The following is a 12,762-nucleotide window of genomic DNA, read 5'->3' on the forward strand; positions in this document are numbered from 1 at the left end:
TGGTCTAAGGTGTATTAAGGGAACAGATGAGTAATTTTGTTTAATTTTTAGGCAACTTTGTATTTTCAGGCTCTATTGAAATCGAAACTCTGAGTGCAGAAATATTGCAATGACACCTCTTTGGACAATATTTCTGATCAGGACTGAACAAAGTAGTTTTGAATTTTCAAAAGAATGTCTGTTTTGCATCTTAATCTCAGAAATACAAAACGTACTGATTCTCTAGCTCAAATCAGTGCTGAGTCTTAAAATTCCTCACAGGAAAACAGAGCATTTTTGTTCTGTTTTACAGGAACTCAGTGTTATTCAATGAAATGCAGCCTGCAGGACAGGAGCTCCCCTGAATTGTAATTGCAATGTTAAGGCTTCAGAACTGTAAATTTAAGATAAGCCTCTACCTTTTGGATGCTTACTTGATCTGAATCTAAACGCCAAAGAGTTTGAAGTTCACACTTCACTAATAATGAAACAATCCAGTGGATTTTACTCCAGAATTGCTGTCAAGGGATGAAATATATCATCACAAAGGCTGCAGTATTTCTTATTATTTGAATGAATAATGTAGAAGGAACCGGTTGTTTAGAGAACAGAACATTTAGAGACCTATCAGAATCAGAACAAGCAACAATAATAGGAAAGAAAATATGTAAAGCTAGCATGACAGATATTTCTTGTGTCTAATTACCATGCAATGTGAGCTGACATCTGTGCGCCAGGACTGCAAACTGCAAAAGCCCAAGGTTACCAAATGAAGCAAAGTTAGCTCTCTCCTGACCTGGTACAAATGAGTTGTTGTGTGAGATGGAAAGATCTGGAAATCTCCTTACCCTGAGATTTTCATTAGACAGGGAAGGGGGGAGCAGTACTATCAGACCAGCTATCCACCCACAAAGACCTCCAAGAGGGGGATAAAAGCCACCAGGGCCCCACTCAGAAGACATAAATAAGAAAAGGATGGTGAGACCATTATTGTAAACAGCATGCCCTCTTATTACATGGCAAAGAAAATTAAAATGTTTCTTCTCCCCCTTTTATATTCACTTTCATTCTAATGTTGCTAGTACCAATAAAATAAAATTGAATAAAAACTGATTAAATACATCAGACAAATTCATAAAACAACAGTACAGAATATGCACCAGGCCAGATATTCAGATTCACAGCTGTGGGTGAGAAAGACAGCTTTATTCAGGTTTAGGGTACCACTTGCCAAACTGCAACAAAACTGTTCAAAAATGTACACCAAGCCTCAAGTATTATTTCCAACATATAGGCACAGATTTTAATTACATAAACTGCATTATCCTGCACAGTTCTCATCTGTCTTGACAGATGTGGTGTTAAATTTCTCTGCATTAACAATTCCAACTGAAATATGGGTAATAGTGCATCTTGCATTGGAAGCCAGATTGTATAATATTTTGTCTGGGTTCCAAATGGAGGTAGGAGTGTGGCTAGGCATAAAGGATTGAGGGCCATATGCTGCCTTCTGCTTCTGTGAGAAAAAGGCAACAGAAATCTGACTAAATAGGCCCAAAGGGCAGAGAACAAGGGAGTGTCAGCACAGCCACATGGTTCTCCCTCCTCCTGGCCCCAAAGAAGCCTTTCCATGAATGTTCCTTGTTGAGTGGGCTGTGCATGTTAGGAGGGAACATGCCGCAGCTGGAGGCTGTGGGGCTGAGATGTCTGCTTTTTTCTGCATCATCCCTGTTTAACTTTACAGGGATTTTCAACAAATTCCTGCAGGCCCTGTTAATGTTAAGATAGGTGGTCCCCTAGCGCTTATTTTTCAACTTGTCTTCTCCATTCAGTACCCTGACATTTACCTGAAACCATGGGAGATTCTGGGTCAGATGGTATAAATTGATTAGCTCCGTTGGGTCTCCTCCTCCCGGTGCTCTGGCCGGTCGGAGAGAGCGGGGCCCCGGCCGGGCTCTCCACCCTCCTCCCGGTGCTCCGGCCAGTCGGGGAGAGCGGGGCCCCGGCCGGGCTCGCCGCCCTCCCCGCGGCACTCCAGCCAGCCAGGGAGAGTGGGGCCGCGGCCGGGCTCAGCTCCCTCCCCTGCTGCGCTCCCCGCCAGGGGGCGGGGGGAGGCTTTTTTCTGGCAAAAAAGCCAGAGCCGGCCGTGGCTTCAGCGCAGATAATACAAGCCCAGCATGGACCCTGGGTACCTACTCAGCTTGCTAGCCCGCTCTGAAGCCTGTACTATGTTGTTTTCACTGCTATTATTACCTGTGCTAGCTGGATTCAAGCTCGAGCCCATGTACAGCTTTTGCTGTAGACATATCCTTAGTGCAGAATAAGAGTGTCCACATCACGAGCTAGTGTGGAATAATTATTCTTGGTGGCTATTTGTTTGTGTAGACAAGCCCTGAGTAAGTCAATCAGAGATTCTGTAGGGGCAGACAGTGAGGTGGGATCCTCTCCCTTAAACCATGGACTGTCAGTAAGCCAATCCACAGCTTCACCAAAGAGATTTGGCTTCCTCAGCCCTTATGCCCCTGCTGCCCTTCACAAAGTAGCAGATCCTCCAGCCCTGACCCTACTTAATGCTGCACCTGAAGCCCCTGTGGAGCTATAATCCATGGCACATGGATATTCCTCGCAACCTGAAGAGGCCCCTAGCACCTTACCTGTTTGCAGCAGAACTACAGCTCTTCTGCTGTGCTGAGGGACTGTCCCCAACCTCTGGAGGATGTGGTCAGGATTTGATATTTAGAGCTTTGGTTAAGGATTGTAAACAGCCTGATAATTCCATGCTATTTTCACCACTTCTAGGACCCATTAACAGCTCTAGTCATCTTGACCTAAGTGCTGCAATTTGCCAAGTGAAGCACTTGGTGAGGAAGACGATGAATGTTGATGGGCATTAGCATTTTGGTCACAGTATTTTAAAAGTAAGCACAGTACCTCTGAGGCTCTCTGTTTGAGATGGGAGAGAAATTACACTTATTAAAGAGGTGTAACATACTTCTCCCATGAACACACAGCTGGTCAGCAGACTGTGGCAGGAACCATTACTTTGCCTACTCCCTATTGCATTGCTCTGAGGAATGTGATTGTAGCTGTCCTTAACCAAGCTACATAAGGAGGTGTTGGGGAGTCATTTGTCCCTCCTTTGCCCTGCAGTGGCACATAAAATGGGGCATAATCCATCCTTAGAGTATTTATGATTAAAAGAAGAAATAGGTGGTTTACTGTTCAAGTGAAACTGACACTTGAAAATTTCAGGTTTCAGAGTGGTAGCCGTGTTAGTCTGTATCAGCAAAAACAATGAGGAGTCCTTGTGGCACCTTAGAGATTAACAAATTTATTTGGGCATAAGCTTTCGTGGGCTAAAACCCACTTCATCAGATGCATGGAGTGGAAAATACAGTAGGCAGGTATAAATACACAGCACATGAAAAGTTGGGAGTTGCCTTTAGATATTGCAAACCAGATGCTATGAATTTATTGTAGGAAATCGATTTTGAATTGTGAAAGAGAATGCTCAATATTTTAATTTGAGAGCAAACACTAAATTTTGATGGAGAGGCTATGAAATGCTACTCAAGGGTCTCTTCTTTGCTCATCGCATTTGCTTCAAAATTTCCCAGTGCCTCTCAAGGTAAATTCAGTTCTATTATTTTAAGAAAAACACAAAAAGCTTTATACAATGAGCCACCAAAAATAAAAAGGTGGAGATGGCTGTTTGAAAGTAGAGGTGATTCATGCATTTTTATGAGCAAACAGATATGAATAACCAACCACATACTATATACTATGGTGTCTTCATCCTTAAGTATTTCAAATTAATCATTGAGAAAATAAAAAGATACACCTACAAAAATATAACTTTGTAATGGGCTTTACTGTTAGCCTTCAAGCTGGTAGAGTGTGATCACATTTTCTCCTGAATATATTCATCTTCTAGAAGGAACAGTATCCTAATATTTGGGTGTGTTTATGCTATACACATTTCATACACATGCAGAAAAGAAGCAAACAGCCTTATGGATGTATTTCCAACATATATGAACATTGCACTAAAGTGTCATGTGGTACCGCAGGAAAATCTTAAAACACCTGCTTGAACACCATATATGACGATCAAGGTGTTAGACACCTTTCACCTACACTTCCTCATTGATAGCATATACAACATTTTTCGGTGATGGACTATAATATACAACCAACTTTACCATTCAATATCGCTATCAATATCAACTGCTTTCTGTAACTTTCCCCGTGTGTATGCCTGATCTTAAACCATAAATCAAAGAACACCATCTTTTTAATTGATTAATCTTTCATAAATACAAAACAAACAAGGCATATATGATTTACATTCTTGGTTTTCTGTTAATGTTGATTGCTAATCCCTATCCCAATATGTTAGCTAATCTCAATATGTTTGTTCCAAAAAATCAGTATGCGGGATGTTCAGCTTCCTATTAACCATTAAATAGTTACAACTTTTTTTCTAAATCTAATCATTATGCCACTTAATACTGAAAAGTATTATTAGGAATGGTTGAACAATTATGGTCCACTTCTAAGATCATTCACTTAGTGCCTACCTGATATTTTACATGACAGAAGGAATAACTCACTGCTGTCATATAACACATGGAAATAATTAAATTTTTGATTAAGTTTAAACACGTGCTTGAGAATTTATAAAATGAAAATGTTTTCTAATCTTAATGTGTCATCAAGAGAAAAAATAAGATTTTTCTAAGATAAAATGCAATTAATTTAAAAGGTCAAACACAGTAATTAAATATTCTGCAGGATTATGATAGATATTGGGACAATCTGAATTTCAGTAAATTTCTTCCTTCAGAGTGGGATATATTAATCACATTTATAGTTATAAAAAGAACTGTAGAATAATAAATCAAAACAAAAAAGTCCTTGTGCTAAATTCTAGACCCTAATCCTGCAACTGGATCTGTGGGGTGGAGGGGTGCATCTCTGCTGATACAGAGGGGCTCCATCCACATGGAGCAGGATCAGGGCCTTAGAGAATATTTTAGTTAATATGTACTTATTGACCAAATTATTCTAGATGAACCTTCACAAACTGTGAGGTAAATCAACAATCTATTGTTTAAAATATGCAAAATAAATGTATTAAATAATGTAGCAGTAAACAAATCTGCTGTGATATTTTCCATTTCTAGTGGATAAAACATGAATTTCTCCAGAGAGGAGCCCATTCAGGTACCTCTAGAGCTATAGAACCTTGGTTCTTGACCAATTTTGTCTTAGTGCAAAGCAACTAGACACCTTGGTCATTCAGGTATATATTTGGGGTGTGGAAGAATTTACTGAACTCCAGTTGAGGATAAACCCTTTCAGAATCTGACACTATAATCTGTGATGTCATGGCTATTGGAGGGGCTAATATGGAGTTTAAGGAAGGAAGGATTCAGATAGGGTGTTGAAATTTAGGGATCTGCTATGTGGGGCAGAGATTTGACCTCCTGACTCTCAGACTGTCAAAAAAAAAAAAAAAAAAAAAAGTGAAGGGAAGCAAATGTGGGAAGTCTGAGATACCCAGTCAAGCAGTACAGACTGGGCTAGTGTCAAGGCTACTGGTGCCAGGCCACTCTTTCTTCATGAGGAAGGGAGTTACCTCAGAAAAGGATATTTCAGTTCATGGCACTGTCAAAGATCATGTATTGTTGAGGTTCCTCTGGTGAAATAGAATGCCGTTTATTCAGAACTGGATTGGTTACATCCACAACTTTGTCTGAAATAGGAGCCCAACAGATTTTGTCTATCAGTGATAGCATCCAAATAGAAGGGTATGGCGACCCCTGTTGGGGAGGATAATTCAGTGGGTTATGTGTTAAACTCTTCCTGTTTATCTCTTTCTTTGGGATCAAGCAAACAGGTACAAAAGATATGGTGACTGGATGTGCAGGCATAATATTGTGCATTTGGCCCACAAGCAGGTGGTCAATTCCTCTTGGAAACTCACTGCTGGGCATCAGTGATGAGATAGCTCTGTACTGACATGAATGGAAGGGAATACTACAGGGAACAGAAAATGAGAGCTGATGTTTGGATTTGTGAATATTGAGCCTAGAGACGGGCAGTCAGTTTCCCTGGATGTTCACAGCTGAGCCTTGATGACAAGGTGAATTCTGTAAGGGGGATGACTTAATCATTAGGGAACTAAAAGATTTAAGGTAGATCCAGGATCTTTTCCCAGATATGGCTGTAAACTAGGCTGAAATGCTGCTTCAAAGGGAATGGTGGGAGCCAGCAGGCCACCACAGGTTGATAAGGCCAGATGAGTGAAATCATTGGGAATGGGAGGATCAGTAATTACCCCACGAAAACTATATTTAGTACCTGAGTTATTGAGGGATGTTGGGGTACACCTCTTTGACAAGGAAGCAGATATATTTTTGGCTGACGTTGAGGGAATTGTTAATTATCTGGGAACTAGGCTGGGAGGAGGCAGCCAAGGTATTTGGTGGTGCCTCCTTATGACTGGTATCCAATGCAGGTATTCATTCCATAGAGCATTCAGTTCCCTGATAAGTTTATTTCCACTTTTAGTATAAGGGAACGTATCCCCTAGAGAAGCTGGGGATGGGATTGCTGTTCCAGTCATTAGGAGTCACAAAGATACAACTCCCTTTCCCCAGCCTTTATATGAGGGAGGGCAGTGGGATCTCAACAACGGGCTGGAGACCAGCTGTTGGGGGAGTGGAGCAACAACAATCCTCTACTTGGTGGAAATGATGGAGGAAGGAATCATGACTTGCACTATACAAGTTATTGCTGGATGATTCCCAGATGAATTAAGTTACTTAAAATGTAGCCTAATTAAATGGGTCCAGGACAATGTAATTTCCTACAATGCAACATAATTCAACAAAATGTTGACCCTCTCCTGACAGATTTAGTGTTTGATTGAATTACATCTCACTTTTCCAAAAGGGTGATCTCTCCACATCAAGGATTACTTGACTGTCAAGATTACAATATGTGGGAGCTGACATTGTGGATTCATTACAGATTTATTCTAGTTCTCACATGGTAACTTCACTTGGTTGTCCTTTGGGTGCCCCAAGCTTCACAAATAAAATGAACCTTAAAAGGAATGTTGTCATTGTAAAGCTTATACACATACAATTTTTTTTAAAGATTTCTTTTCATGTGGGTGTAAAGTCCCCATTCTTTGAACTGGTTAGACATAGACATAAATTTAATTAGTGAGCACCTATTCTTTAGCTGAGGCACCCTTGAAACTGCAAGACACAGAAAAAAGACAGGGGAGTTTGGACTGAGTTGCAATTCAGCAGTTCAGGTAGACAGCTTAATAAATTGTTAGTGGAGTAGAAAAAGTCCATCGGATTAAATTTAATAAACAAAAGAAGAAAGGTTACTTATCTTACAGTAACTGGAGTTCTTCAAGATGTGTGATTCCCTACTTGCATTCCACTGCGGGGGTGCACATGCACTCCATGCACCTAAGACTGGATATTTTTTTACTAGCAGCACCTGTTGACCCGTGCTGGTGTCCTGTGCCTCCTTGGCACCAAATTGAGAGCATAAGGAGAGGCACAGACCAACTGCCTCTCTAGTTCCTTCTCTTGCACAAATCACCTTAAGAAAAGATCTGAAGCAAAGCAAAAGGAGGTGGGTTATGGAACCACACATCTCAAAGAATTCCATTTACTGAAGGGAAGTAACCTTTCATTTTTCTTTGAGTAATGGTCCACTGCAGGTGACTCCCAAACAGTATTCATCCAGGTGGAGTGTGCGAGGAACAATGCTACACCACAGACTGCAGGACTGCTGTAGAAGTCCATGTCCACAGAAGAGGCCTGTATCCCAGTGTAAAGTCTAGTAAAGGTATGCACAGAGCACACAGTGCTGCTCCATAGATCTCCAGGAGGGGAACACCCTGAAGAGAAGTCTGGCCGAGTGGACCCTCACACTTTGAGGTGAAGAGCCTGCATGAGTTTACAGCAAAGGAGTTCACAATCTGAAATTCATTTAGAAAGTCTTTGTGAGGAGATTGCTTCCTCTTCATCCATTCAGAGATGGAAACAAAGTCTTGGAGACTGAAGGGTCATGTCCTTTGCAGGTAGAAAGCTAAGATTCGACAGACATGCAGAGAATGGTAGTGTGAGGTTAGGCTAGAAAACAGGCAGGTGCTTGACATGAGCTATGTGGAATTGGAAGGGAACCTTCTGAATGAACTTTGGGTATAACATCAAAGAAACCTTATCCTTATGAAAGGCCGGGAAGGGAGGGTCCACCATAAGGGCACTTGGCTCACCCACTCTTCCAGCAGAGATGATAGTACTCAGGAAGGCCACTAAGGAATCCTAGTGAAGCTGTGGACACTAAGGGGCTCTGTCTCAGACCGCGTGTGGTAGAAAGAACTTAGAGAGGTGGTCTGTGCCTTCCCTTATGCCCTCAGTTCAGAGCATGAGGCAGCACAAAAACTGCAAATACAATTTTTCTGGTCTTAGGTGCATGTGCACCCCCACAGTGATATACACATAGGGACCATCGTTCAAAGAACTAAAAGCTAAAACTTAGCACATAACCACAGAGTACAAAGCCCATATTAAGTTTGGACCTAGACTAGAACACCAATAGCAAATTAATCAGGTAGGGAGGGCTAGCCCCTGCACAATGCAAAAAAGTACTGCTATTTGCCTTATGGCTAAATGGTACATGTACACACGTAATAGAAGCAGTTTGTGGCTCCCAGGGTCCAAGCACAGATGCTTAAAGCCAGAGTTGCTGAAATAGTGTAGCAGAGAGAGAGATGAGATTATTTACTGTGGCAGATATAGGGATACTATAGAGAAGGCCCACCTCAGAATTGGTGGTTCTGAACCTCCAGTTAAGGGAGCTAGTCTTATGATAAGAGGAAGCAAAGATGCAATAGAGGTAATTCCCTTAGCTGGGTTCCACCTAACTGAACCAGAGAAGTCTGATCATTCCTTAAAGCATGGGAAGGGGATCAATTAAGCCAAGAGTTTAACAATGTTAAAAAAAAAGATTAGAAATATATATGATAGTGAAAGCATCCACAGGTATATAGGATAATTAGCATCACAGCAATGCACTAGTAATGAAAACCAAAAAGAGTGACACAGGAAGGATATGTTTTTCATTAAAATCTAAGAGACCATGAAGACATTTCTATTAGGATTCAATTCCATATTTATGTTTTGTACTTTGTTACCTGTCCTTTAGGGAACAGAGCATATGCAGAATTGCTTGAATTAATTAAGTTTTGACTACATAAGGAGTACAAGCACAGGATAGTGACAGAGTATAAAAAGGGGGGGAAATCACTCTCTTCAATATTAAGAATTACATCTGACTGGAGAATAAATATTGTAAATTGATAAATTAGTCTAATTTTACATGTTTTCCTAATGTCATATAAATGTTGAGGAATCATTTAAGGACCAATCCCAATTCACTATTCCCAAAGTGGAATTTAATAAAAAGACTAGGAGCTGAATTAAGCCCTAAAATCAACGAGATGTAAGTATGTTCTTAAATACTTTACTGAACTGGGGCTTGCATTCTGCAGTCAGCACCAAGTTTTTACTCATGGTCCCACTTACAAAAAGTTTAATGCCAGCAGGATTTTATTTTAGCCCTACTTTTAAAAAAAAAAACATGGGATCAACCAAAACTTTTGAGTGATAGACAAAAAGCATGTACCACAGGCCATAATAGATGAGTTGCATACAATTTAAAACTATGCTGAAAAAGAGACTTTTTTATTTTGATTCTTTGAATTTGGTAAAAAAATCATTTTTAAGTGGTAAATTTTACTGCTCTGACACATTGTGTTCTGAACCCTGTTCTCTTGTTGAAATTATGCTAAAATACAGCATCCCCAGTACATCAAGTTGCTACTGCAAGGGGGAAATATTCATGCTTTTTATTATTTCAACCATTTAATATTTGGAATGCTTTTAGAATTAAAAAAATTAAAAATATCATACTCAGTCAATAGCAACCATCATTAAATAAAAGTCTCTGTGTTGGAATTGTCTTTATACTTAGTTCTATAAAGTTCCAGTCAAGCTTCAAAACAGGTTTATTTTAGAGCAGAAACAGAACAATAAAAGTGACAAATCTACAAGCTGTTCTCTGTGGCGTACATAAAATGCAAGTTGATAGCTGACTAAATCTTTTTAAAAAATACTATACAGGCATTACTCAGATGAACCATTTTTCTATAACTATTTTTTGTATTTTTCATCCTTCAGATTTATATTATTAGAGAGAGAGAATTGCTAGTAGAAATGTTTATAGTTAAGGTCTATATTCTTCTCTTCTCTTCATCTCTGGTTCTGAAATATATTTGTGATAACTATATATGACATTCTTTGAAATCCTCATGAAAATAATCAAAAAGAAAAATTTAAATGACATCCTAATTTATATGAAAAGAAGTGAGGGGGGGGGGGGGGGAGGCTCCAAATAAGGAAATATATCTATTTCTTCAAATAGGCCTTTCACCTATGGAAACCTGCTGGATTCAAATCTATCCTTAAGTCATAAATAGTAATAAAGTGGTAACCTGTAATAGATATTTATCCACATTGTAAAGTTGACACAAAATCTGATACAAGTCTGGAAATGTCCACTAGTCACTTATTTGCAGTTGGACAGCTAGGTAAATCCCACTTAAACTATTCCATGTCTTACCAATTCAGTAATGTATCTTCCCCGTCCCCTATATATTTTTGTGGTTTACATTTTGCATTTGCTAAATATATTATGAAAGGTTATTTGCTTTTGTTTGCATTTTTAAGACATTTCTGTGGCTCCTCTGCCATACACAAACTTTTACAAAGAAATCCTGAGGCCCAGCATTAGGCATCAAAGATGATGCCAGCAAAGTTTGAAGAACATTGGCAAAGGTGTGAGGGGAAGTTCTCACAGGAAGCACTATTCTTCGCTCTAGCCAATGTTTTTAGATATTCACTTTTAGCACCATCAAATTCACATCATAAAAGTTAATTATGTCTTTTGCTAACTGGCTATTTTTCATATCCATTTTTCCCCAGATACCTTTATCTATGAATGTGTCAACATTTCTCGCCTATGACCAACCCACAATAAGTTACTGTGGTGTACATCATGAACTCCTTGCTCATAAGCCCTATGAATCTAATGCACAGGAAGAAACAATGGAAACACACCTAGAGACTGATCTGGATCTCAGCACAATAACAAAAGCCGCAAGAATCAGTGAACACAGTCAGCAGCTAGCTTAACTGATTTCATTTGTAACAGAGGACTGCAACAAACCTATGTAACTTGAAGGACAAAAGAGGAAGATATTCTGAAATGGTTTCTGAAACCCCTGTTCAATTAAAATAGAACTAAGAGTTACACTGAAGACATGAATTGTTTCAAGTCTACAATTTGTAATTAGCTAAGTTGTGCAGTATTTTTGACATAAAGCAGAGAATGACCCTTGAAGCAAATCTTTTTTCAAAACTCATCCTACCTACCTGTAAAAACTGTACAGATCTAATGTATTTTTCATATTGTAAAGTTTCAATTACTGAGAACAGCTGTTATGTACAGTACCAGAACTGAATTACATCTCACTTTACAAATTTCAGTTTCTAAAGTTTTAAATTAACAAAAATTATTTCTTGTGTTATTCAGTTACTCAGTTTTGTAGGGACAGTTTTGTTACTGCTTTTGTGCCCAGAAAACTTTACTCTAAAATTCTGTGCTGTGCAGAACATGCACAATTTTTACCATGCTTACCATGTAGAATTTTATCTACTTGTACCAGAAATAATACATTAACTAAAAGAAGGGTTTAATTGTTCAAACTTGTAAGAAGTTCTTCAATTACATAGACAAGTTTTTCTTATAAATGAAAAAAAAAATCACAGAATTTTTAACAGTTCTTCTCAGATTTAACTGTTGCCTTGAATTAACAGCCTGTGAAAGTTAATTCTAAAGCAGCGAAATGTAACGATAAAGAGGGATATTTTAACAACACATTTCTGAATGACTCATTATTTTATTCCTTTGTATAGTACTGTATTAAAGAAAAAATGAACCATGGATAAATCAACACTGGAGACAAAGGCAGTAACCACAGCAACGAGGTTTCATACACTTACAAGATGCAGCGGTTAACTGACAAGGATACAGTTTTGTTAAGTTTCATTATACTGCAGGATAAAATGGGTGGGTAGCCATAACAGTCAGCTGTCTCTTTACAAGATTTGCACTGAAAGTAACCATCCACCGCCTCAGATGCATCTGATTTTTATTTTAAGATTTCATTCTACATATTAGGATTCATTTTCAAAACTGTCTTGAGGATGACACACACACACACACACACACACACACACACACACACACACACACACACAAATCAGAACTTTTCCTCTTGCCTCCCACATAAGTTTTTGAAAAAACTGTCAGAAGTTGACAAGCAGTTTATTAGGGCCAAAACCTACTGCCATTGAAGTCAATTACCATTGACCTCAGTGGGAGCAGGCCCTCCATTATTTGTCCTTTCTGTGCAGAGCTATACTACTCTTAGCATGTTCTAATGGTTACAGTTACAAAAAACTCAAAAGCAGAAAACATCCACTTTGTTAAAAAGATAAAATAATTTGGAACAAAAGGTAAAGATAAATAGCTCTTCAATGTTCTCATAGATCAAGTTAAGAAAAAAAACTTGAAATACAAAAAAATATCAAATCTACAATAATTCTATGAGCCCATAATATGTCT

At 39.0% G+C, this 12,762-nt stretch overlaps 2 protein-coding genes across 17 annotated transcripts in view; one reads left to right on the forward strand and one right to left on the reverse strand.

Annotated features, from left to right (window-relative positions):
• Positions 1-12,014, forward strand: part of LRRTM3 (leucine rich repeat transmembrane neuronal 3) — a 141,802-nt gene extending 129,788 nt beyond the window's left edge. The window contains exon 3 of the mRNA XM_008163053.3: positions 11,058-12,014. Within this exon, the coding sequence (XP_008161275.2) occupies positions 11,058-11,267 (210 nt within the window). The 3' untranslated portion in view covers positions 11,268-12,014. The remainder of the gene's footprint in view (positions 1-11,057) is intronic.
• The window catches only part of CTNNA3 (catenin alpha 3), a 939,042-nt gene that overhangs the window by 655,337 nt on the left and 270,943 nt on the right, over positions 1-12,762 (reverse strand). Inside the window, exon 1 of one of the 16 annotated variants that reach the window (XM_065553437.1) lies at positions 1,827-1,845. The exons of the other annotated variants lie outside the window; for them this stretch is intronic. The gene's annotated coding sequence lies outside the window, so the exon portion shown is untranslated. Of the gene's footprint in view, positions 1-1,826; positions 1,846-12,762 lie in introns of those variants that run through there. 16 annotated transcript variants of the gene reach the window in all.

Source organism: Chrysemys picta, chromosome 7, assembly GCF_011386835.1.
Source record: "Chrysemys picta bellii isolate R12L10 chromosome 7, ASM1138683v2, whole genome shotgun sequence".
NCBI classification, from domain to species: Eukaryota; Metazoa; Chordata; order Testudines; family Emydidae; genus Chrysemys; species Chrysemys picta.